The sequence below is a fragment of the Canis lupus genome, chromosome 22 (genome assembly GCF_003254725.2).
Source record: "Canis lupus dingo isolate Sandy chromosome 22, ASM325472v2, whole genome shotgun sequence".
In the NCBI taxonomy this organism is placed as follows: domain Eukaryota; kingdom Metazoa; phylum Chordata; class Mammalia; order Carnivora; family Canidae; genus Canis; species Canis lupus.
In genome coordinates this window covers 4,833,872-4,859,091 of record NC_064264.1, presented here as the reverse complement: position 1 = coordinate 4,859,091, position 25,220 = coordinate 4,833,872, and the positions used below count along the sequence as shown (strand labels likewise).

Genomic DNA, 25,220 nt, shown 5'->3' with positions numbered 1-25,220 from the left:
TTCTTTCCCTCTGCTTTTTCATTTATTTTTTAATATGAGGGATACTGGATGATAGCGGATGACCAACAGTGGAATAGCTTCTGCCGTCTGTATGACGAACCTGTCCCCTCCCGCTGATCCACTTGACCATGGGCATCGGGACCGCCTACGTTAGTCAGGAAAGGCCGCGTTATGCTGCAGTAACAGGCACTACTAGCAAATCTCTGTAACCGAACAAAATAGAAGTTCTCTTTGAATCACGCCAAGTCCACGGCAGATGCCATTCTTAGGAGTAGGTCTCCTTCCAACAATCACTCAGGGTTTTGGGCTTTTTCCCTCGTGTAACTCTTTGCTTCTAGATGGTCAGAGAGGATTGAGAGAGGGGAAAGGCAAGCAGGACGTATAGGGCCAGACTGGAAGTAGCGTGCTGCACCCCCACTTGTATCTCGATCCCGCATTGGCTCACCCAGCTGCAAGTGGGCTAGAGCATGTAGCTTCACCGTGTGCCCATGAGGAGGGGAGCCTGATGTTGGCGGGCGGGCCACAGGCTGTAGACACACCTCTCTTCTTGGCTTCTGTACAGCCCCATGGCTGATGATGGAGGCCGTTGTCTATCAACTCGCTTTAATAAAGATTGTCTCCCGGCTGCTCGTAAGCCATTTCCTGTTGGTTATGGACAGAGAATCTGTCCCCCAGGGCCTTCCACCTTCAGTGGTACGGCGATGCGCTTCTGTTTGACACCGTGGAATCCATAATAAGCAGAGCACAGGGGAAAGATCTACAGTGAAGCCCTTCACCAAGGGCGTCTCTATGTGTCTGCCAATAGTACTTGGTCAATATATACCCTACTGGATGGCTTCGTTATTTTGCCTTTTTTTTTTTTTTAAGATTTATTTATTTATTTATTTATTTATTTATTTATTTATTTATTTATTATAGACATAGAGAGAGAGAGAGAGAGAGAGGCAGAGACACAGGCAGAGGGAGAAGCAGGCTCCATGCCGGGAGCCCGATGTGGGACTCGATCCCAGGACTCCAGGATCGCGCCCTGGGCCAAAGGCAGGTGCTAAACCGCTGAGCCACCCAGGGATCCCCCGTTATTTTGCTTTTAATGTTGAAATTTGCTAAAGTGGTTGGGACTGAGGATGAGATCGATGTAATATGGGTAGGAGGGGATGCCTGGGTGGCTCAGCAGTTGAGCGTCTGAGCCGGGATCAGGGCGTGATCCCGAGGTCCTAGGATCGAGTCCTGGATCGGGCTTCCTGCATGGAGCCTACTTCTCCCTCTGCCTGTGTCTCTCATGAATAAATAAAAGTATAAAAAATAATAATAATACGGGTAGGGAAGTGGCAAAAGGGGATGCTCCTCAAATGAACAATTAGAAGCTTTTCTACCTCTGCCTGGGGTGGTGGCCGGAGAACTGTGTGAGTGGAAAGCTAGTATGCAGGCAGGCCCCTGACCCTGGCCACCAGGTCTGGAGATCTAATACCTCCATACAGCACCCTCTGCTGGAACCCCGGGTTCCTCTTCTTGCTGAAAGAACCTTGCAGACTCGTAGGGAGGAACTGGGACTTCAGGCCTGCCACCAGGTCTCGGGGGGGTTCAACCTCAGCCAAACACAGCATATAGGGATCCTCCAGCATGAGCCTTCTCAGGTCACCTCCAAAAGGGAGTGAAGTAGAGAATCACATCGTCTCATTTGTCAACATCCTTCCCAAGCATGGTTCCGTAAAACGAGCTCTGTCTTTAAATAAACAATTCCCCAACTGGTGTGAAACGAGAAATGGCCCTTTTCACTTCACTAGACACTAAAATAGTGCTTTGGTGAGGGATGCCACGGTAGGTCGACTGCAAACACAACTGGAAAGTCTCAGGGTAAAACAGAAAAGCCACCTCTTCCGCTTCCACCCTCAGGGGCAGCGCCCTTGTCGAGAGGTCTAAGGAACCAAGAAATTAACCGTAGAGCTTAGACAAATCCTGCACTTTCCTCTGCACTTTTCGGGCCTCTGCCTGCATCTCCAGGCTTCTCTTGTCCCCGGGCTGCCCCTCACCCTCATCTTGCTGTATCCCTACCTCCTGCACCCCCTACCCAAGGTCACTGTGCATTTAGATCTGGAAACCAGAGGCCCTGCTGTGTGGCCTTCCTCTGGCTCTGTCCCTCCCCACAGGTGATGGAACAAAGGCCCAGGGGACAAGCCTTCCTATACAGCCCCCGCCCCTCCCTCCAGATGGTGCTCTGGGCAACCTCAGCATTTCCTCCCCTGTGGCCCCAGACCACTTGGGGAGGACAATCAGGACCTTGCCCTTGGTCCAGTGTCTTGAAGGTGAACTGTGTTGCCCCAAGACCAAGACCAAAACCAAGATGGCCTGTGGGATGGAGCCAGAGACAAGAAGAGAAAGAGGTCAGGCCTCAGAGGCTAGCCCTGAGCCCTTGTGATCCAGAGCATGACACCAAGGAGTCTGAGGTTCTGGACTCAAACCTGCCTCCCCCAGGTCCTGATGAAGGTCTGGTCATCACGGGAAGAGGATAAAATAAATCTTGTGTAATTTTTACATATTTAATGCTCTGGCACATGGGCCTCCATTTGTTTTCTGGCAGGGGCTCTGCAAATGTTTCTGGTGCCCTTTCCCCTCCTACTTCCCGCCCAACCTCCTCAGTTTTCAACATATTGCCCATGGTCACAGTGTCTCCTGTGTTCTTCCCCGGAGCTGGGATCTGGGGCAGATGCCTGAGGCCAAGGTGAGCCAGTCCACGGTAGGATCCTGTCTTTATTTGAAATGTTGATATTTTGAGGGGCCTGGGTGGCTCAGTAGGTTAAGCATCCACCTTCGGGTCAGGTCATGATCCCAGGGTCCCAGCCTGTTCGTGCTCTCTCTTGTTATATCTCACTCTCAAATAAATAAATAAAACAAAAATAAAAAAGAAATGTTGAGATTTTGTTCATGGTAAATTTTTTGGCATTATTTTTTTTAAATATTGCCCAAAACATGATTTCTCTCGAGTCTTGAGTTTTCGGGTTCCCTTGAACTTTACGCCTGAGACGAGTACCTCGTTCCCCTCCCACCTGTTCCAGCATCTCTCCCCTCCCATTTCTTCCATGACAGCCCTTGTTCAGAGCCTCATCTGGTCGGTTGGTCAGCCTGCAATTGCCCACCCATCCTCGCCCGGACCCAGCATTATCTGCCTATGCGTAGGTTGAATTGTGAGCCTCTCTCTCTCTCGCTCACTCGCTCTCAAAATCCTTCAAAGCTTCCCTGCCTCCCTTAGAATCCAAAGCCCATCATGCTCACTGGCAACATGTTCTGAGTCCTGCTAACCTTTCTGGCTTCATCCCTAGCCAAATCCCTCCGCGTTCGGCCAAATCCCTCCATTCTAGGCCCGCCTACTGGTCCTTCCCCAGAGGGGCCTGTGGTGGGCCGGATGCTTGGTTTCCTGGGCTGCTCTTCCTCTGCTGGAGCCTCTTGACTCCCTCCCTTCCCTGTGGAGTCTGGCTGAGCCTCCAGGACCAGTTTCCAGAAGCACCTGTGGTGTCCCACATAGATCCTGCTGCTCCTACAGTGCTTTGACTCAACCTGCTCTTTGAGTTAGACTTAATCTACCTGCCACCCTGCCCCCCCATCCCCCTCACCTCAGGGGTGACCATAGGCCCCTTGATCAGTGAGCCTGCACCCTGCTTCCGATCCACGGGGCTGGGCAGCAACACTGCCCAGTTACTCCCTCGCGTGTCCTCAGCCTCCAGTTCATACTTGGACAGACATTCTCCTTATCTCCTTCATGGTCTCCATAATGGAGCTTTCTCCTCAGCAACACGGATCTTCTCTGACTGATGGATGTCCCAGTGATGCCTCAGACTTGATCTGAAGTTGGAACCTTCTCCTAGACTGACGCTCTAAGCACCTACGGCAAAGGGCGACAAAAGTGACACCACGACACCTGCTATTTGACAGTCTCTCTTCCCATCTGAGGTCCTCCCACAGGAACCTGGGAGAGGGCAGGGCCACCAGAATCCGTTGCCCGTTACCCACAGACACCCGAGTGTGGCCGGCAGTGAGCACCAATCCCCCTCCAGCCCTCTGTAGGCAATGAGGGAAAGGAGGGGCCTTTTTTGTGCTCCCAATCAGCGCCTCACCCAAGATTGGTTTGAAGGTATATTCCAATTTCTGTGAAGTCTGAAAATCAAGATGGATTCACTTGTTTTTTAACGTGAGGTAACAGCCACTCCCCCAGCCACCCTCATGATGATTCAAACGAGCACCCTCCAAGCTCGTGGCTGTCCTCCCCCTCCCTGCACCTGAGGGTGGTGGTTCTCTCCAACCCTCGAGAGTGGAAGTAGAAGAGGTGGAGGTGGTGCTCAGACGCCCTTGCTCTGTGTTTGGGGATCTCCGTCCGTACACCCACGCACAGATCGATAGATGGTGTCGTTTCTATGCTGTTGTTACCGTTTGGAGTCCATTCTCTGGGTCTTGACTCCTGAAGGCGAGAGACCCAGAACCAGAGGATGCCAGGAACTGTGCCAATCACTCACCATTTAGCCCTCCTGACAACCCCAATGTGGGAGCATTTGGTTTCCCGGGGCTGTGGCAACAGATGACTGCAAATCGAGTGGGTTAAAACAACAGACACTTATTGTCTCCCAATTCTGGATGTTAGAAATCCAAAGTCAAGGTGTCGGCCAGGTTGGTTCCATCCTGAGGCTGGGAGGGAGAACCTGCTCTGCACCTCCCTTCTAGCGTCTGCTGCTTGCCAGCAGTCTTCACTGTTCCCGGGCATATAGACATGAGGCCCCAGTGTCTGTCTCCTTCCCATGGCATTCTCCCTGTGATTTCTGTGTCTGTATTTCTGTCCAAATTTCCCTTTTATTATAAGAACGCCAGTCATTGGATGAGGATCCGCCCAATCCAATATGACTTCATCTTTTTTTTTTCAATATGACCTCATCTTTTTATTTTATTTTATTTTATTTTATTTTATTTTTTTAATTTATTTTTTTATTGGTGTTCAATTTACTAACATACAGAATAACACCCAGTGCCCGTCACCCATTCACTCCCACCCCCCGCCCTCCTCCCCTTCTACCACCCCTAGTTCGTTTCCCAGAGTTAGCAGTCTTTATGTTCTGTCTCCCTTTCTGATATTTCCCACACATTTCTTCTCCCTTCCCTTATTTTCCCTTTCACTATTATTTATATTCCCCAAATGAATGAGAACATATAATGTTTGTCCTTCTCTGACTGACTTACTTCACTCAGCATAATACCCTCCAGTTCCATCCACGTTGAAGCAAATGGTGGGTATTTGTCTTAATTACATCATCAAAGACCTATTTCCAAATAAGGTCATATTCATAGGTACCTGGAGCGAAAACTTCAATATTTCTTTTTGGTGGTGGTGGGGCAGGTGCCAAATCAAGCCACACTAGCAGGTATCGTTCTAACTCTCATACTAAACTGAGACACAGAGTAAATTACCCAAAGATACACAGAAAATAGTTTTTTTTAAAAAGATTTATTTAGTTACTCATGAGAGACACACAGACAGAGGCAGAGACACAGACAGAGGGAGAAGCAGGCTCTGATGTAGGACCCGATCCCAGACCCTGGGATCACAACCTGAGCCAAAGGCAGACACTCAACCCCTGAGCCATCCAGGTGCCCAGAAAATAAGTTTTTAATTTGTCTAGATCTAATTATTACCACTTAAAAATTACTTGTACCAGGCCCTCTGCTGAGTGCTTCATTTTTCATGTCTAATCCCAAACTGACAGCTTGTATTTATTATTCCCCCATTTTGCAAACAGAGGCACAGAGCATTTAAGTAGCTTGCCCAGACTCACACAAATAGAAAGTGGCAGATCTGGGAATGGATCCAATAATTCTCACCCCAGTCAACCCACTAGAACGTCTCTGAGATGCCTCATCCTTCTTCGCTCCATGTCCCCTGCTGTCAGTCCCTACCTGCAACTGAGAATCATGACTGTAAAGGACACATTACTAGAACTTTCCAAGTGAACAGTGTATAGGAAAAATTAGTCATTGTGATCATAGTACTGCAACTGGATGCCTCATGGCGGGTGAGAATCTGATGAGAAAGACCAAGTCTTTATCTTCTTTCCAGCAGCCAGCAGAGTTGCACAGAAAAACCAGGACAGTGAATAAGACCCATTAAAGAGCAACATATGTCAAAAATAATCACGTCCCCACAGGGTGCTGCACATGAGCTGAAGCCGCTTCTGGGCTCTCACGGGCACCTCACTGGGAAGAAGCAACTACCACCACAGTGGGGAGGAACCGCATCTCAGCCAAACCTATAGAATGGCTATTTATATTGCCTCATTCTTCCTCAAAACGAAAAGTCAAAAGCATCACTTCCTGGCAGCTGCTGCGCACTCTTCCTTCCTCAACATTAAAGATGTACCTCTCTCTCTCTCTCACACACACACACACACACACACACTCGTACCAGTGTCTTGCAAACACAGCAGCCTGGACACGGAGCCCTTCAAATAGTACCTAAGCCACAGAAACTTCCTCAAGCCGATGCAAGAGAATGAGGGAGAAGGCATTCGGCCCAATACTGCAAAAGTATGACCAGCACTTACCAGCTAGAATTGGTTCTGCTTGTATCACCTCAAAAAGATATCACACGGGTAGGGACCAGGAACACGGGCTTTGGAGGCAGGCAGCCTTGAATGCCAACTCCAGCTCTCCCATGCACGGCCCGTGGGAACTTAAGTTATTTCTCTTCTCTCAGACTGTTGTCTCACTTGTGAAATGAAGATGCTGACATGAACCTCCCAGAGGGATCCCTGGGTGGCGCAGCGGTTTAGCGCCTGCCTTTGGCTCAGGGCGCGATCCTGGAGACCTGGGATCGAATCCCACATCGGGCTCCCGGTGCATGGAGCCTGCTTCTCCCTCTGCCTATGTCTCTGCCTCTCTCTCTCTCTGTGTGTGACTATCGTAAATAAAAAAAAAAAAAAAATGAACCTCCCAGAGGTGTTATAAGGCATATCGACGTGCCACTTGATTCTGGACTCCTAAGAAGGAATACAAGTGACGGGTAAGAATAAAACACTGCTTTAAATTTGATCTCAGTTATCTTATCCCATGGACCTAAATTTTTATTTAAAAGAGACCGGGTTAAATCATGAATGGGAGCATAGCTCTGGATGCATCTGGGATGGGAAACCAAGTGACGGAAAGAGTAGATACCAGATTAGTAGGACACATCCATCTCTTTCATGTGCTCGATATTAACCCCTGAATAAAATACACACACACACACACACACACACACACAAGCACCTGTACACAACTAGATGGGGTTAGGGAAGGACAGGTCCTACTCTATCGTCCGCCCCTACTGTTTGAGAAGTTCACTTGGAATAGGTTTAGTTGGGGCATGTGAGTCCTGGGGTGTGCGACCCCCGTGCTCCAGTTGGAAGATGTGCTGGGAAAGGACGTGGGCCCGGGATCCTTCTCAAGTAGGAGAAAGTATACAGGAGGTAGAAGGAAAAACAACAACAAAACAGACCAACATGCCTCAAGAAATCATCTAGATAAAAGAAATATTAGGAAAAATAAATGCATAATGGTTTAGCGATTTACCTCACCTTTTTAATTGAGGTCCATGATTTTATTGTCATTACTAAAATCACATTGCTCAATGACGGGACTTTCCCACAGTTTAAGTTTGTCAATACCTTATGTTCAGTTTTATATCCACGAGACAAAATCCTAAAGGGCAGGGATGAGGTTCGACTCAGCCATGCAGCCCTTGATTTAGTGTGTGGAAGGGAGAGGACAAGTACAGGGTCGGTGTGTGCCTGAGAGTGGCCCGCAGGGGCGACACCTTCGAATGGCAGCTGCAGCCCCGCTAAGCAGCTCACACTCATCTGGACATAGATGCAGAGGGAACAGGGACTCCCTGTGCCAACCCCGGAATAAGTATGATCTAAAACACGGATGCAATTACAAAGTGGCATTTAAGTCGGGGGGGAAAAGAACCCCGGAGTAAACAGATCATTGTTCGCATTTTTGTTCATTGAAAGTACCAATTCGTTTAAAACTAGCTTTGTAGAAAGACAAACTGAGTAATTTGCCTTGTCAGTTAACAATTCATAAAAAAATAGGCTCCAGTATCAGCTGAATGCAACCACTCAAAGGCAATTTTAAGAAGTATCAAAAAAAAATTCTTAAGAAAAAAACAGTAGCAGCAAAAACACTGAACGTTTGTAAACAAGACCACCAGTAACAAACCTATGCTTAATAACAAAAAAATGTGCATTCTTTGTAACACATTAAATATATATATATATATAATAAAAAAGATTGGCCACCATTTTTTCTTAATATACAATACTCAAAATCTGAAACACGATTGTCAATAATCGACACAAATCGGTGTTATAAGGCATGTTGAACAGTCTTTTCCACCGTGGTCAGGGGCTCATGTTGCTGCAGAGGGTAAACTTTCCAGAAGTCTTCTCCTGGCTGTGATCCTGGCACACCGGGGGCACTCGGAGGACTGGAAGCACTGCTTGTGAAAGCAAGCTCTGCACCCTACGAGCGGGGGAGGGGGGAAGGCGTCAGCGAAGGGCTACCTTGCTTTCCCACCTACTACAGGTGCTCATCCCCATCCCGGGGAGACAGGTGGTCCGAAGCCAGAAAGCAGAGTCATCCAACTAGAAATGAGGCAGCTCCACACGGAGGGATTCTAAAGCCCCCAGTAGGTCACGAATGGGAGGCTGAGAGGGCCTGATGTCCTGGGGACGAAGTGCAAACCCCCCCCCCAACCCGGGACTGCCCCAGGGTGTTGGTGGCCGACCCCACAGGAGGCGGCCCTCCCTGGAAATGGCCCTAACTGGAGAGACCTGCCTCCCCCCTTTCCAGGTCATCTCAAGGTCATTTTCCCTCTGGCCGGGATCTGGTGACCAAGCAACACTGGGTTTAAGGATGTGGCTGGGCCCTGTCCCCACGATGTGACAACGCTGAAGGCCGAGCTGCTCCAGCTCCAGAGCACCCCGTGGGAATTGCTGAGCCTTCTCGGCTGCCACCCACAGCTGGACTCTTCCCTCTGCCGAGGCCTGCTGACCTCCCCCGCCCCAACAGGTGCTGGCCTGAGAACAGCACCCCCCCCCCCCCCCCCCCCCCCCCGTGAGCTTCGTGCAAATCCGGGCCGGAGCTTGTCTGCTGGGGAGCCTGTGCTGGATGCCCCCTAAGGGGTCAGGGGAGACGGCGGGAGTGGCCTAAGGGGAGGAAGGGCTCCTGTCAAGGCTGAGGCTGCAGGCAGGATCAGATGGCCCCCAGGAGCCACTTTAGGGATCACAGGATTGCTTCGAGCGTGGACACATCCAAACAAGGCTGCCACGCTCTCCTGGAAAGAGCCAGACAGTAACTGTGCTGGGTCCTCCCGCCTCCATGGTCTCCATAGCCACTCGGCGACTGCCACTGTCACGCAGAAGAAGCCGGAGCTGGTGCCCAGGCTTCAGGCATGACTGCGATCGATTGTGATCGATTGTGATGGATTGTGATCTGACTGTGATCTGATTGTAAAACTGGGCCGCGGCTGTGCTGGTGTAAGAGAGCTTGGGCGTGGGCCGAGGAGCAACCACCCCTCTCCCCGAACCCTACACGGGGAGTCCTCACCCTCGGCCCCTGCCCCACCCAGATCCTCCGCACCCCCACCCCCCCGCACCCATCCAACATCCAGGCCCATGCCAGCACCACGATGCTTTAAACAACGTTGTTGTGCTTAAAGTATTGAGTTGCCGTTAAGTTAATTCTGTCTCTCGGTTGTTAAGCTATTATTAAGCGCATGTTAGGAAGTTATTAAGATACCTGCACATCGTCTACACGTTTCGGTCTGAAATGGGAAGATGACGGCTGTACTCTGGCAAAATTCGCAGATGAAGCCCTTTCCTTGACACAGCTGTAAGGGAAGGTGCCAAAAAGTTAAGGCCCCCATTTGGCCTTCTGATGGAGGAGCCCCGTTACTACTTGTACAGAACCTTATAAACGTCCGTGTTTAAGCGTCTGTAACCCCAGCTTCTGGAAGAAATGGGAAGCTACATCATACTCTAAGGTAGCAAGTAGATTCAAACGGCACATGTGCACTGGTTCTGCGTGGAGACATTTCACAGCCTGCGAGTTGGAGGCACCAGGGAAAGATCTTAATTTTGCACGCGTGCTTTTTAATGATCTACTTTTGTTTCTGATGGTTGTGCCACCGTTCCTACGTTCACGCAGACACAGAATTCCTGTGCCACTGGATTGTGAGTCCCCATGGCTGTACGTGGCACGGCAGGGCAGACGGGAGTCCAGGGAGGCCCCATGCAGGGCTTTGGCCCCCAAGACGAAGAGGTCACTGGGCCCAGGCTTGCATCCTGGCCCTGCCACTTGCCAGCACGGTGATCTCGGCTGTTCCTGAACAGCTCTGAACCTCGTTTCTCTCATCTGAAAATACTGTACTCAAGGCTGGTGGGGGTTAAGTGAGGTAAAGGCCAGAACACCCATCATAGGTCCCGATGGGTCAAGGATAGCTTGGGGACACAGCAGTCCCAGGTGAGCCCTTACCTCACAGCTGGCCACATGTGCAAGGGAAGCTTTGAGAATGTCCTTGAGCAAGGGCACCAGCAGCCTCTTCTTGACCCTGACCAGGTCCTCCAGAGAGAACAGGTGGAGATCGTCGGTCAAGTGCCTCGGCACCTGCTCAAATGCCTTTACTGCGCTGCCAGGAGGGAAACAAAGAGCAATTCAGACACCCACCCGCACGGAGGCCGGGAGACAAGAGGGGTTAGCAGGCACTCGCACTTAATGTTTTGGAACTCAATTAAAAAACAAAAAAACTAAAACTAAAAGAAGCCCAAGGGCCAGTTAACCTTAACTCGTCATCTTACATTTTGCAAGTATGTCAAAGATCCTGGAAAGCCAGGATCTTAAAATTCCATAGAAGCGGATTTCAGAAAGCTGAACCAGCAGAAAAACAAACCCCATGCAGCCTGCCCATGTTACACTGAGCAAAAGACACCTGCGAATTTGTGCTTCAAGTCTGAAAAACATGTACTGAGATTAAAAAAAAAGGAAGAAGAAGAAGAAGAAGAAGAAGAAGGAGGAGGAGGAGGAGGAGGAGGAGGAGGAGGAGGAGGAGGAGAAAACTACTTGATTCTCCATTCTGGCTAAATTTCAAGTCCATCTACATGCTGACTGTTGTCCAGCTGCCCGTAGGCAGGCGTGTGACCCCCCACCCATAACCAGGAGTCCAGCCCTGAGCATCCAACTGGGAGCAGATCAAAGCCACCTGAGTGTCCCAAGGACACCCAAATATTGAATGTAGCTTTCCCCGACTGCCAGTGACCTCTTCCTAAATGCCCCAAATTAGGTAGTAGAATTATCATGCACGCAGCCCCAACCCGGCCACGGCCTACGCTAGACGTGGCCTTCCAGTCGTGCCAAACTGCGTGGAGTTCTCCATCTGGCCTGGGGTGCTTGCTCACACCGCTTTATCGGCCGGGGGACCCCTGACACCTCTTTGGTCCAACTCGCTAGGCTTTTTCTCGGGGAAGCTTTGTGGCCCTCTTCCCCACCTCACCCCTTCAGACTTAAATGTTGCCTCTTCTGCACCCTCAGGGCACATGCATATGTGTCCAACACGGCCGGGCAATGATCTGTTTGTGCTTTCTCCCTGGACTTAACACCAGTCGCACTGATTTTTGTATCTGAAGCACAGAATGGATACTCGGGAAATTTTTGTAGACGGTAATAACTGTGGGTCTTGTTATATGTTATGCACAAGAAAAGCGACGACCTGAGAAGTAATTGAACTGTCACGTCGTTGCCATGAGGTAGAGCTTGAGGCCAAATAACTATAGGAGACATGCTCCTCCTCAAGAAATCTAATTCAAGGGGTGTCTGGGAGGCTCAGCGGTTGAGCATCCACGTTGGGCTCAGGTTGTGACTCCAGGGTCCTGGGTTCGAGTCCTGCATGGGGCTCCCTGCACGGAGCCTGCTTCTCCCTCTGCCTATGTCTTTGCCTCTTTCTCTGTCTCTCATAAATAAATAAATAAAATCTTTAAAAAAAGAAATTTAATGCAAAAGCAATATATTATCATTAAATGAAGATCAGAAGCTGAAAGAAGCTTTAAAACAAAACAATTTTTAAAAACTATATCCTATTATAATACATAATCTTCACCCCTTGAGTAATCTGTTTTTTCACTTAAAAAAATTCTATCTCTGTCAATGAAGGCACGCCTATACCTTTGTGTCATGGCTTCCAGAAATTTCCACTTCTAGAAATTTATTTTAAGGACATATTTTCGGATGTGCACAGAGATTCAGCTAAAGTCTAGTTTTTTTTTTAAATAACCAATGGTATTACACATCTAACGAAGTATCTACTAGGTATTAAAATCTATTAGGTTTAATATCTACAAAGATATTAAAATCTATTTTAAAATAAATACATTAAAAATCTATTCGATTAAAAATCTACCGGTAAGACAACAAAACCGAAGTTAGAAGTTCACTACTAGCGAGCCAGGGAGCGACCTAGGGAGAGACCCTGTGGATCGGAGCGGCGGGGACCAGGTGGCACACGGCACAGGCAGGTGTGTGGAGGCTCGCAGCCCTCCCCAGCTCAGGCCCGGCCCGGCCTGGCCCAGCCACGCTAGTTAGTACCTTTCAGCAAACCTGCAGGTCTTCAACAGCTTCTTGATCTGAAAAAGTTGCTCCTGGATTTCCTAATGTGAGAAACCAAACAGGGGGAAAAGTTAAGGCGATACATGACACAGGAAACGAGTAAATCAAATGCAACTGTTCTTTCTAACTTGGAAATGCTGCAGCTCTATAAGACGAGCCTTTGAAGTTAACCGTGTATGTAGCAGAGGTTCATGGCTGAGTCCAGAGATCCTCAGAGGGTCCAGGTGGACCCCAAGCTTCATGGAGTCTGAAGCTTACACTACCGTTGGGGGCCTTCTTTGGGGAAAGCAGAAAGCTATGTGCCAAAGGTGGAGATCCTGCCGTTTGTGGCAACAAACATCCAGGTGGATGAACCTGGAGGGCATTATGCTAAGTGACATAAAACAGACACAGAAAGAAAAAACCTGCATGGTTCCACTTACATGTGGAATCTTAAAGAAAATCCAATACACAGACGCAGAGGTGAACGGAGGTCACCAGGGATGGGGAGGTGGGGCAAACGGGGAGATTTTCCAAAGGGAACAAAATTGCAGTTGCGTCGGATAAGTCTAGAGACCCGATATATGACATGGGGACCACGGTGACTCATACTCTACTGAATACCGGAAATTTGCCAAGAGGGTGTGGTTCAGGTGCCCCCGACGCACACAGGGACACACATGATGTAACGTCCACTAACCTGATCAGTAATCATTTCACTTGCATTTGTGCATCTAATGCTCACGCAGTAAACCCCAAATGTAGAGAATTTCATTTTAAAAATAATAATAAGTAAATTTCAAAAGTTACATATAAACGCAAAATGATGCATAAATAGGAAACTGGTTCCGAGGCCTTGGAGAGGGTCCTGAGGCTACTGCTCCAGCCTCCGATGGTCGATGGGCCCCTTGGGGTGGGGGTGGGGGGGCTGTTGGGGTCCCCGGGGACGGCGCAGCATGCCCCTGGCCCAGCCTCCCCGCAGGGGCAGCCGCTCACCCTGGCTCGGTCCAGCTCCTTGGCCTTGGCGTACAGGCTGTGGCCTGCGCTCAGCAAATTGAAAATGGGCTGGTGCCACACGCTGTCCAGCAGGCGCTTGGAGAAGTTGCTGACGTAGTACCTCCTGAAGTCCCACGTGCTCAGGATCCGGGCCGGGATGCAGGAGTCTGCGTAGGTGTGGCAGCAGTCACAGAAATACTTGCCCAGGTAGTCGCAGTACCGCAGGCGCCTCACAAACTCTGCAGGGTGCACAGAAGGCTGAGCGCAGGGCACCTCGGAGGGCAGCCTACCCACCGCTGTCCATTCCCCCTGCTTCCCAGTCCCACCTCCCCTCCCCGTCCCAGGTGCAAGGCTCAGATTGCTGGGTGTGTGCGGCTGACCCCATCACTCGACCTCATGGCAGCTGGGAAAGCTGGGGCAGCCACCCGAGGCCGTGGAGGATGGCCATGCGTGAGCTCTGCTTTCCAAAAACAGTTGTCAGAAAAAGAGAGAGAGAGAGAGAGAGAGAGAGAGAAATCTCCTAAAAATACTCCTGAATTTGGAAGAGGGGCACTGGAATAAACAACAGTGTGGCCAAATGAGCACGAGATTTAGGGTCTAGAAATCTGGGGGGAGTCCACGCTCTGCCTCCCGTTGGCAGGCAGACTGAGGGCTGGTGGGAAACTCTTCAGGTTAACTATCCTGAAGCCACGAAAAGCAACCCAGAGTTAGATTATGGGATATCTCACACATGGGAAGGGCTTTGTAAATTATAAAGCACGCTTTGGAGGCCCTTAGGGAGGAGCACCCCAAAGACCTCCTGCATAGACCGGTGAGGAAGACCTTATGGAAATACGCGAGGGATGGGAACAGGCAATACAGGGAAACTTGGAATGTGGATGACCAGTGACCACGTGAGAAACAGTCTCGGTAACAAAGACGTGCAGGTTATGAACTACTTGGTTTTGCATCAGACTGTCACCATGGTAGAGGATCCGGAGCAGGTGAGGTGCAGAGGGGTGGGTGCCCCCTGCACCCGCCAGCTGACAGGAGGGCTACTTCCTAGGAGGACATTTACCTGATATACTTCACCTCTTTGTTGTGTAGCAGGAATCCTACTTTTGTAACACTAGACAGAAACGCTAACGCACACATGGAGAGATCTAGAAGGGTGTTTCTACAGCACATTGATAACGCAGGAGGGGTAGCAATCTAAATCTACGTTAAAGAAGCAACTGGCTAGGCAAGTGCACTCAGCAGTGGGACGCCAGAGAGCCCAGGAACGCGTGGGTGAGCGTGCGGAGTGAACATCCCGTTCCAGATCTGTATGATGTGATCTTGACTTTGCTTTTGAAAATACACACATGCACAGTCCAAGAAGATCCCCACCACAAAGCCAATAGTGAAGACTTCTAAAGGGTGGGAGGAAGGATTTTCGTTCTTTGCATTTTTTTTTGTTTGCTAAAACGGGCAAGCGCTGCTTTCGGAAATACATCTAACAAAATACGGTGGCAAGCAAAAGGTATAGAGACGAGTGCAACAAGTCCCTGGGCACTTGTCTTCTTCTTAACCACCCAGGTTAAGAAGAAGACAGCAATTCAGTTAAGTCTCCCGTGTGCCCTTCCCTCCCTCAACTCCTTCAACTCCTCTGTAAGTCCAAAAATATCTTAAAATAAAAAGTAAAAGGGTGCCTGGGTGGCTCAGTCAGTTAAGCGTCTGCCTTCAGCTCAGGTCATGATCAAGCCCCGCATCAGGCTCCCTGCTCAGGGCTCCTTCCTGCTTCTCTCTCTGCTCTGCCCTTGCCTCTTGCTGGGGCTCTCTCTCTCTCAAATAAATAAATAAAATATTTTTTAAAAAATTAAAAAAAAAAAGTAGAGTCAAACTATATCCTAAGAACTACATAGGAAGTTGACAGGCAAAGTCCAAAACCGACGACACGGCTGATAACACATCTACCACGTGTGCCCTGGGCGCCTGTGATGGCCTGCTTTCTCCTCTCCGGTCACACGGGACTTCTCTGAAATCGCTGCAGGCCCTTTCTTTGCTCATGGTGACCTCTACCCCCATAGCACACACACGCACATGCTTCTGGGCACGATCACTTCCCTACAGAACTTCTCACTCCCAGCCCCCCAGGCGCGGATTCAGTTCCCGTGCTGTCAATCCCACAGCACTCTGGACTTTCTCTTTCGTTGCAAGCACCACCCTTGCTGTTCTCTTGGCTGATAACTATGCCTTCCAGTAAGCAAGTTCTACGAGGGGAGGACCACGTTTATGCCACCAGCGCAGGCGTACATCTCCACCGTTGAACCAACTTAGGGGAACACTTGAAGAGCTGATGGAGTCACGGTGACGTGTCCATAACTTCTGACTCAGGCGCTCAGTCCTGTGCTCAACACGGAGGCACCAGGATACAGTGGTTAACCAAACAGGGTCCCTCCTGGACTAGCTGGGGGTGAGGGGGTGGGATGAGTCATTTAAAGGAAACTGGTTTACAACTGTGATGAATGGCTCGAACTGCCATTCAGTGTGGTAGAAGGAATCCCAGACAGACTTCTGTTTTCTATTTTTATTTCTCGAGGTGGAGTCCTCAAAGTCTTTTCCCTTCCATGACTTCCCATCAAAGGCCAAGGGAACCCTTTCCGGCAAAGCTCCTCTCCCCAGCTTTCCACAGGGCAGACCTGGGGATACCCTCACGAGCAGAACATGTGATTCCCAGTCTTCACTGGGCAATTTGCATTTCTGACTGGAAGAAGTCTGATTTTCTAGGCCCCAGCTGACCCAGGAATGATTCCCCTCAAGCCACCTCCTCAAACCCCCTCGGAGGGGTTTGGGTAGCTCCTCCATAAGCCACGCAAACCTTCCACAGGTATCTTTTGAGGAACAGCTGTGTACCGGGTGCTGTTGTAAGAAGCAGGGGATAAAGCAATGAATAAAACAGACAACACGTCTGTCCCCATGGAACTTAGAGTCTAGATAGGGACACAGGCCAACAATGAGAAAAATCAGTAAAATCTAAGAGTATTTTAGGAAGAGAAGCACAAAGGAAGAAGGAAGGGTAAAGTGTATGCTTGTGGCCAGGAGGGCCAAGGTTGACGTTTTCAATATGGGAGCCAGAGGAAACCTCCTAACTTTTGAGAGAAGAGTGAAGTAAGGGAAGTCACTCTAGGGAGAGAAAACCGCGAATGCAAATCCCTAAGTCAGGAGCGAGCCTGCCTCCTTCGAGGACCGGCAGGGAGGCCACTGGCTGGAGCCGAGGGCCCGATGAGGAGAGGACTAGGGATGAAGCCAAGGGCACCAGGCCAGCCACGCAGCCCTGATAGGTCAACGGGGCCTCTTCATGAAAGAAAGGGCAACATCATGAAGTCCTTGTAGCAACTTCGTCCACAAAAGCAATGCACGCTCCGACTGGGCTCTTCTTCGCCCTGTCGCCACATACTAGGCAGGGAAGCCACTGTCCGTACTTACTGGGTTCTATCGGCGTGCCACAGCCAGCACACAGAAAGTTCTGGGCTGCTACCACGAGATCCCTCCTGAGTACAGAAAACGGTAAGTTACATTTCGGAAATAGCCAAGGGAGCATTTTTCACTGACTGGAAAGGACATTGACATCATGGTGCTTTTCCCTGCTTGGGGCTTTTTCTTGGTCATTTTTCATTATAGGATTCTTCAGTAGAGTTTTCTAGTTGAGATCTCTGGGTCTTTTGTTTAAGTTATTTTTTATTTATTTTATTTTATTATTATTTTTTTCTATTTTTGTTATGTTGGGGGGGATCTCTGGGTTTGTTTTTTGTTTTTGTTTTTGTTTTGTTTTGTTTTGTTTTGTTTTTCTGATCTCTGGGTCTTTTAAAAACGTCTGCTACCAGCCAAGCAGAAGTTGGTATCATGAATAACTCTTCCACCACGGGATCTTTAGAGACTGCTCAATATGCAGGCACAGGATCCCTGCCAGAGAGAACCGGAGACCTGTAACTCATGGGAGAAAGTTCAGGAAGACCAAACACCAAGAGGTGATGCACTCAGGAAGTTCACAAATGGATCCAAAGAAATCTGGAGGTCGGGTAAGACGTAAGCATCAAACATCTCCGTTGAGCAACAGTCCACTGACGTGTTTTCTACTGGACTGTTTGATGCCACAACTTCACATGTGATTTGGAAATACGAAGGTGGTCGTAAAGTTTTATTACAGTTTAGGATCAGCCAAAATGAGAAAATATGTAAAAATATGTGGAACCCTATCCGTATCCCTTAGAGACGACGTAGGAAGTTGTTCTAGAGAATAAAGACACCCCTTGCTAAGGAAAGTGATCCCTCGCAAAGCCTAGGGAAGGAGCTCTCCCGCTCAAGCACCCCAGAGGCCTTCATGGTGTTCTCTCAAAAGAAAAACGTAGGGGGCAGCCCAGGGGGCTCAGCGGTTTAGGACTGTCTTCGGCCCAGGGCCTGATCCTGGAGACCCAGGATCGAGTCCCATGTCGGGCTCCCTGCATGGAGCCTGCTTCTCCCTCTGCCTGTGTCTCTGCCTCTCTCTCTGTGTCTTTCGTGGATAAATAAATTTAAAAAAATAAAAAAAAAATGCAGGACAGAGCTTATGAGGCACTTCCGTGGGTCACAGGCAGTCACCATCGCCAGTCCCTTCTTTATGCTGCAGTGTGGGTGCCACATTAAATACAACCCAAGAGGAATGGAGAAACTGCAGCTGGTTAAAATGTCCCCTTATAATGTCACATACTCTCAAAGACAAATAAAATTACTACCTTAAATAATTACATATTGTATTTATACAAATACATCTATAAAAATGAGTTTATTTCTTTTTTTCTTTTGCATCCTCTTTGTCGTTTGTCTTTTAGGATTTGGTTACTTCTTAGAGAACAAAGTTTTTTTTGTTTGTTTGTTTTTGATTTTTGCATTCTGTGTCATTTCTTAACTATAGGAGCTATCCTCAAGATTAGATTTTCCCTTAAAAAATGTATCCATTGGGGTTTTTTAAATTTTTTTAAATTTTTTAAAATATTTATTTATTTATTTATTTATCCATCGGTTTTTATTTCACATTGCACTGGTGAAAAGAGCCGTCTTTTAAAATTCTTGTATATGAGTTTTAAGATCCCATATTAGCCCCTTAAAAAAAATCCCCACTTGAACTTATATAATTTTCAATTGCTATGTAACATACATGATGCAGGACACAGTTAAATTCTCAACTGTCCAACTACGGAGCCCAACCCTCCACCCACCCCCCAAACCCATGATAAACAGGGTGCTAAGAAGCTGACTCAGAAAAATATGCCCAACTTGCCTTTTCCTAAAACAAACTTTCCTTCATCCCTTGGTGTGTAATTTTCTTCCCTTTACCTCCTTCTACGGGGAGGTGGGACCCATCACACCTTGTCACCCGGCCCGGAGGCCCAAGCAGCAGCCCCACTTACTTGAGTGGTGGATGAACATCAAATATGATTTGAAATCGGGGGGGCTCCCAGTCTTCAGCCTCTCTGATCTTCGACTGAAGTTTAATTTCCTGAACCACATCCACACTGGATTCAAAGTCTTTCCGGACACCTTCTTCATTTACAACCTGTGTGTAACACAGAGGAGGATTTCAGAGCATGTACCTAAATGAGCGTATTTCAGGAACTGAAAGAAAAAGAGCATTCAATTGTGTCTCCAGCATTAAGATTCGCCATGAAAAATTAAAACTGCCCTCCACTGAACGAGAGGAGCCCTCCCCGTCCCTGAAGCCGTCTGCAGGATTGCTGGTTGGAACACCACCCGGCTGAGATCACTTTTCTTATTTGGGGGGAGTTCATTTCTTTCCAGACTTGGAGTTACTGTAAGTAGGTCACTGGGACCTGGAATGCTTTGATTTCCCAGCAGGAGCCTCACCGCTCTTAGTGGACAGACTGACAGATGCTGCCAACCGGACCCCCCAGCTGTTGTCAGACTTCCCCAGAAACAGCTCTTTTAATCCCCTTCCCCTGCTTAACATCCAGTGGCTCCCAACTGAACCATTCAATTCTCCTGCAAGAATTTAAAATGCAAACTCCAGCGGATCCCCGAGTGGCTCAGCGGTTGACCGTCTGCCTTCGGCTCAGGGCGTGATCCTGGGGTCCCGGGATCGAGTCCCGGGATCAAGTCTCACATCAGGCTCCCCACATGGAGCTTGCTTCTCCCTCTGCCTGTGTCTCTGCCTCTCTCTGTGTGTCTCCCATAAATAAATAAAATATTTTGTTAAAAATAAAATAAAATGCAAACTTCTCGAATTAGCATTTTATGTCTTCCACAATTTGACCATCTTCAAACCCAACCTCCCAGGAAGATCAACACCCCTCACCCCAACACAGATACACACAAACACATGTCACCCCACACCAAGCTGCCCTGCTCAACAAATAACACCAGGTGCCCTCCTCCCCGTCACTTTTGCCCCAGCTGCCCTTAGCCAAGATCCTCGTCCACGTGTTTCTACCTGCTACCATTTCTCAAGTCCTGAGATCTCCAGTTGGCTTTCCCAAGTCCCCCGAGAAAATGAAACACTCCTCCTCTGCAACGTGCAGAGTGCTTTTCTCCTACCCAAGTCTTGGCTTTGCTGCAAAGTCCTCTCCCCATGGTGGGCTCCCCGCTGTCAGGAGGCAGAGTGCTCCCCAAGGGACCAGGCTGGGCGGGCTCCTGCTCTTCCCCTGACCAGGCCCCTCCAGGTGCTGGGACTAACACTCTAGCATCTACTCAGTAGGATATTTGTGAGAAAGAAAATCCAAAATGCTGAATTCTCGGGGAGAATAATCCACCCTCAATAAATGCCAGATCCATCCTTCTGTTCCTGTCTCCCCCAACACCCGGTGACCAAACAGGGAAACACATAAATGTCTGAAGGGAACAGCAGGCAAAATTAGAACTTAGGAACTTTCGATTCAAGGCCCATTTATTTTGATACTTACTATGGAGCCAGCGGCATTGGGAGAACCTTCCAGCTGATGATGAACTTCTGACCACATCCAGCACTTCTGGAATACTCGGTACAACTCTTTGGCTATTAGCTCAGCGGAATTGAAGTCTGGCTCATAAACGATACTGAAAGGTAAGGGATGCAGAAAGTGGAAAACTATATTCGCGAGGAGTCTTCAGATTTTCAACTCTCTTTCCCGCTCCAAAAACTCAGAAGGGGTGTCACATGAGGCAGCATGCACCAACCATCCACTGGTTGTCTTACTCAACACAATTGCCCTGTGCTCAACAGAGCAGCTTTCATTTAGGTATTGAGGGTACCAAGACTGGGAAATGTGGTAAGAAGAGCACTGGATTTGGAGCCTTCGGCCTTGAATTCAAGTCCCACCTCTGCTCATTTAGCAGCACTGTGTCCTGAGGCACATTTAATCTGACCCTCAGTTTCCACACTTATAAAATGGGAGTTAACCCCCAACCCCCCGCCTGATTAAATGAGAATGTATATAAAGGCCTTTTAAGCTCTGTAAAAATTATAGCGGTGACTGTTCCATTGCTAAAGAGTAATCCCTGTCATTGGAACTGGCTGAACTCAGTCTGAGATGTCAGAGGTTGGGCATTCACAGTGCCTCAGAGGTCACGGCCCAGGGGTCCCGGCCCAGGTGGACACGGAAGAGATACCTCTTGGAAGAGCTGCAGGAACATCCACAGGTTTCTGTGATATTGCTAAACTCACCAAGTTCTGCAAGCAAATAGAAGAAAGGGTATTAAAATCTTTCAGTCTGTTTCACTTACTCATACTCGATTTTGTAAGACTACAAAAATAAATCCCTGCACCGCAGAAAGAACGAGTTACTCAGCATCTCCGTACTTCAGGTTCTTTGGGTTTCTATTATGAGAAAGTACAGCTAATGACCGAAGATGGCATTTCAAAATACACCCTCCCGGAATTCCACCCAAATGTAACTGAGAGGCCAGACAGATCTCTGTCTGACTACAAGGAGTATCTGCCTTTTTTTTTTTTTTTTAGTATCTGCTTTTGTGTTCAATTCTGTAAGTGAGATGAAAGATCGATTGTCGAGACATTTGAAATAAGAAGGACACCTTTTTTTTTTTTTTTTTTTATATCAGGGACATAATCTGATCCTGGGAGAAGTTCCTTTGAAAGCCACTATAATGTGGGATGGCATGTGATGCACGTCAACACGTGTGTGTGTAGCAGGAGGTGGGGAGGGAGGTTACGAGTCACAGCTGCTGAGTTTCCAAATCTTACCTACGACAACAAAGTCATCAAAGTCACATTTACAGGCTTCTTTGAGAACGTCACCGTAAGTGGGTGTCCCAGCCACCGGGCTGCCCTGTAACATAGCACAACCTAGAACAAGAGAGAAAGGGGGTTCCATCAACAAGAAAAAAAAAGAAAAACTGTACCACCTGTCACATCCAACTAACCAGAAACTGGGGAATAAAATGGGACAAGAGTTTACTTTCAAAGAGTTTTAAAACCCAATTTTGAGAATTCAAAAATGCAGGGAGCTATTTTTGTGTTGTTCTTACATTCGCTGTGATTAAGCGAAACAGATGGATGAGGATCTGTGACGAGGAGGCCTTCAGAAGAGTGAGCGGCCTGCTTTCAGGCGTGTTTGAAATTTTCCATGATACGAAGTTTAAAAAAGAATGAAAGAGGGTAAAAAATCAGCCTCACGGTGAGGCAAAGGGTAGAGGCAACACAGAGGGTTGAAGAGAGTCCTCCCGAAATTCATATCCACCCAGAGCCTGTGCATGTGACCTTATGTGGAATTAGCCCCTTGGCAGAGGTGATCGTGTTGAGCTGAGGTCATACTGGATGAGGGTGGGCCCTAAATCCAACATGACCGTTTAGATTAGAAAGAGGGAATTATGAAAAGAGGGAAATTTGGACACAGACACTGATCTCCGGAGAGACGGCCCTGTGAGATGGAGGCAGAGACGGGAGTGACACGTCTATAAGCCTAGGATGCCCAACGACCATGGGCAACCACTCGAAGCCAGGAGATCCATGGGACGGGTTCTCCCTCAGAGCCTCCAGAAGGAACCAAACCCTCCAACAACTTCATTGCTGACTTCTGGACTCCCCAAGTGAGAAAAGATACATTTTCTGTTGTTTTCAGCCACCTGGTTTGTGGTATTTTGCTACAGCAACCCTAGGAAACTACTTCCAATACGTCTAGGTTTTTCTATCACAAATGCTAGTATTGGAATTTATCCTAAGAATATCATTAAAAAGAAAATTAAGGGACGCCCGAGTGGCTCAGTGGTTTAGCGCCGCCTTCAGTCCAGGGCCTGATCCTGGAGTCCCGGGATCAAGTCCCACGTCGGGCTCCCTGCATGGAGCCTGCTTCTCCCTCTGCCTGTGTCTCTGCCCCTCTCTCTCTCTTTCTGTCTCTATGAATAAATAAATAAAATCTTAAAAAAAAGAAAAGAAAGTTAAAAAGGTGAAAAAGGTGGGCTTTGATCATAAAGGAACTATTGGCAGTCCATTTAAATATTCAAATATGGAAAGCCACCTACGTGCCAAATATTGGTAAGTTAATTTTGCAAATCATGTTATTAACTCAAGAAGCACCATCGTGGGAAAAATGTGAAAACCGTAGCAACTTGGAAAACTGGATATGAAATAGTGTTAATATGATATGATCATATTATTAATGGAATTACAGTAATACGAGTACATAATCACTATGAAACTGTACTCACATGATTAAGTTTAAGAGAAAAACACACACACAAAAATAAAAATAAATAAAAAATAAAAATAAAAAAAGAGAAAAACACAGAGAAGTGGATACAGTCGTTTAGGAAAATATTCTAGGCCACAGGTTACACGAATGGGCTTCAGAAGGGACTGGCCAGGGTTTAAAACAGCACTGCCTGGGTGGTGAGGTCAGTTAAGCGTCTGACTCGATCCTTGGATCCAACTCAGGTCATGATCTCAGGGTCCTGGGTTCGAGCCCCCGTGTCTGGCTCTGTGTGCTCAGTGCGGGGTCGGCATGGGGTTCTCTCTCCCTCTCTCTCTCTGCCCCTCCTGCTCATGCTCTCTCTCTCTTTCTAAGATAAATAGAGAAATCTTTAAAAAAAAAATTAAAAAAAAAACCACCACCACACTGCCCCATCCTAGCGAGGTGACCATGTACAATCAACTTCTCAACATTGATTTTCTCCCGGGCAAAACAGGGCAACGTCACCCTACCTGTGTGTTCCCCACACTCTTTTGACCATGATCCACAGGAACATGCATTCACATTGCAACTCAGTACAAACACAAAAATATATTTCACCGATTAAACAAACAAACAAAAAAGTTCCAGGACACATTGCCTCCTCTAGGTGAGGTGAATGCTGACACTTTCCAATCTTTTTTTTTCATTCGTTTTCAAATGCTCTCAAGACTACCCTGCAACTTGAAGTATGCTGACCTACCCCAGAGGAGAAAAGCTACTACTAAAAAGCCAATGTCCCAAGAGAGAGCCTTAATAAAAGATGCATATTTTTTTATTGGGGCAATAGAAATATTTTTGAGATTTCATTTAACATATTTATATTCATATTTAAAATATTTAGAGGCACCTGGGTGGCTCAGTGGGTTAAGCATCTGCCTTTGGCTCAGGTCACGATCCCAGGGTCCTGGGATGGAGGCCCCCCCCCCCCCGTCGGGCTCCCAGCTCGGCTGGGAGTCTGCTACTCCCTCTCCCTCTGCCTGCTGCTCTCCCTGCTTATTTATGCTCTGTCTCTCTCAAATAAATGATATCTTAAAAAAAAAAAAAAAGCTCAGCTAGCATTTCAAGAAATATTTATAAAATACCATCTCAGGCAAGGTACTACTGTGTGGAAGGGAAATTCAAATGGGAATACTTGTCCATCCAAGAGCTTAACACCTTGTAAGGGAGCTGAGACCCCGACGCACATCACCCACCGTCAGGAAACAGAGGTGCGTGCCATGGACCTTCAGAAGGCAGGGCGGCTCCACCTTGCACAACTCCAGGGGGCGGTGGGGCGCGCACACAGACAATCATAGAGCATTGTGGAGCACAACTTACGCTTAATTTCACATGAATGGTGCCCCTGTCTTGTGATGCGAATCTGGGAGCCTGTCTCAGTGCTGGTGGCAGGAGACTGCTTTCAAAGAATGGGGAGAATGAAGGAACTCATGTGAAGTTCCCGGGGACCCAGCATTCCAGGGAGCCTAGCCAAAGCAGAGGGTGGGGGGCAGAGGCTCGTCTGCAGGCAAGTTTACCAGACTAGGGTACCTGAAGCCCACGTACAACCTGGAGAAATCAGGAGATGCCCGTTGGAAAGCTGCAGCCCGCAGGCCTAAAAGTCCCAGGATAAAACATGGGACAAACTCGACAGGCCATTTGAGAGGCACGGAAGCTGTTCTAGGAGGACAGATGTGTGTGGGATCGATGAAAGGAAAGAGGCCGCAAGTCAAGAGAAAAATTAAAGGCAGCAAATGCATCGTGAGGACCTGAATGCACTTCTTGCAGAATGACCGGCCGGAGGCTGCGGCGATGGTGCAGCTCAAGGGCAGGAACAGGGACTGGAGGGAGGGGATGTCACCATTACTGAGAAGTCAGGGTTGATGTGTTCACTAGAAATGGGGCCAGGACACAGGC

General features: G+C 48.2%; 1 protein-coding gene across 4 annotated transcripts in view; it reads right to left on the bottom strand.

Annotated features, from left to right (window-relative positions):
• Window positions 1-7,571: 7,571 nt before the first annotated feature.
• RUBCNL (rubicon like autophagy enhancer) overlaps window positions 7,572-25,220 on the bottom strand; it is a 37,218-nt gene continuing 19,569 nt past the window's right edge. For all 4 annotated transcript variants that reach the window (XM_049099512.1, XM_049099510.1, XM_025478290.3 and 1 more), the window contains 10 exons: window positions 21,842-21,943; window positions 21,250-21,310; window positions 20,565-20,697; window positions 19,059-19,204; window positions 17,098-17,162; window positions 13,651-13,889; window positions 12,655-12,716; window positions 10,552-10,705; window positions 9,817-9,907; window positions 7,572-8,538 (listed from right to left, as the gene is read on the bottom strand). In XM_049099512.1, coding sequence (XP_048955469.1) covers window positions 8,426-8,538; window positions 9,817-9,907; window positions 10,552-10,705; window positions 12,655-12,716; window positions 13,651-13,889; window positions 17,098-17,162; window positions 19,059-19,204; window positions 20,565-20,697; window positions 21,250-21,310; window positions 21,842-21,943 — 1,166 coding nt within the window. In that variant the 3' untranslated portion in view covers window positions 7,572-8,425. The remainder of the gene's footprint in view (window positions 8,539-9,816; window positions 9,908-10,551; window positions 10,706-12,654; window positions 12,717-13,650; window positions 13,890-17,097; window positions 17,163-19,058; window positions 19,205-20,564; window positions 20,698-21,249; window positions 21,311-21,841; window positions 21,944-25,220) is intronic.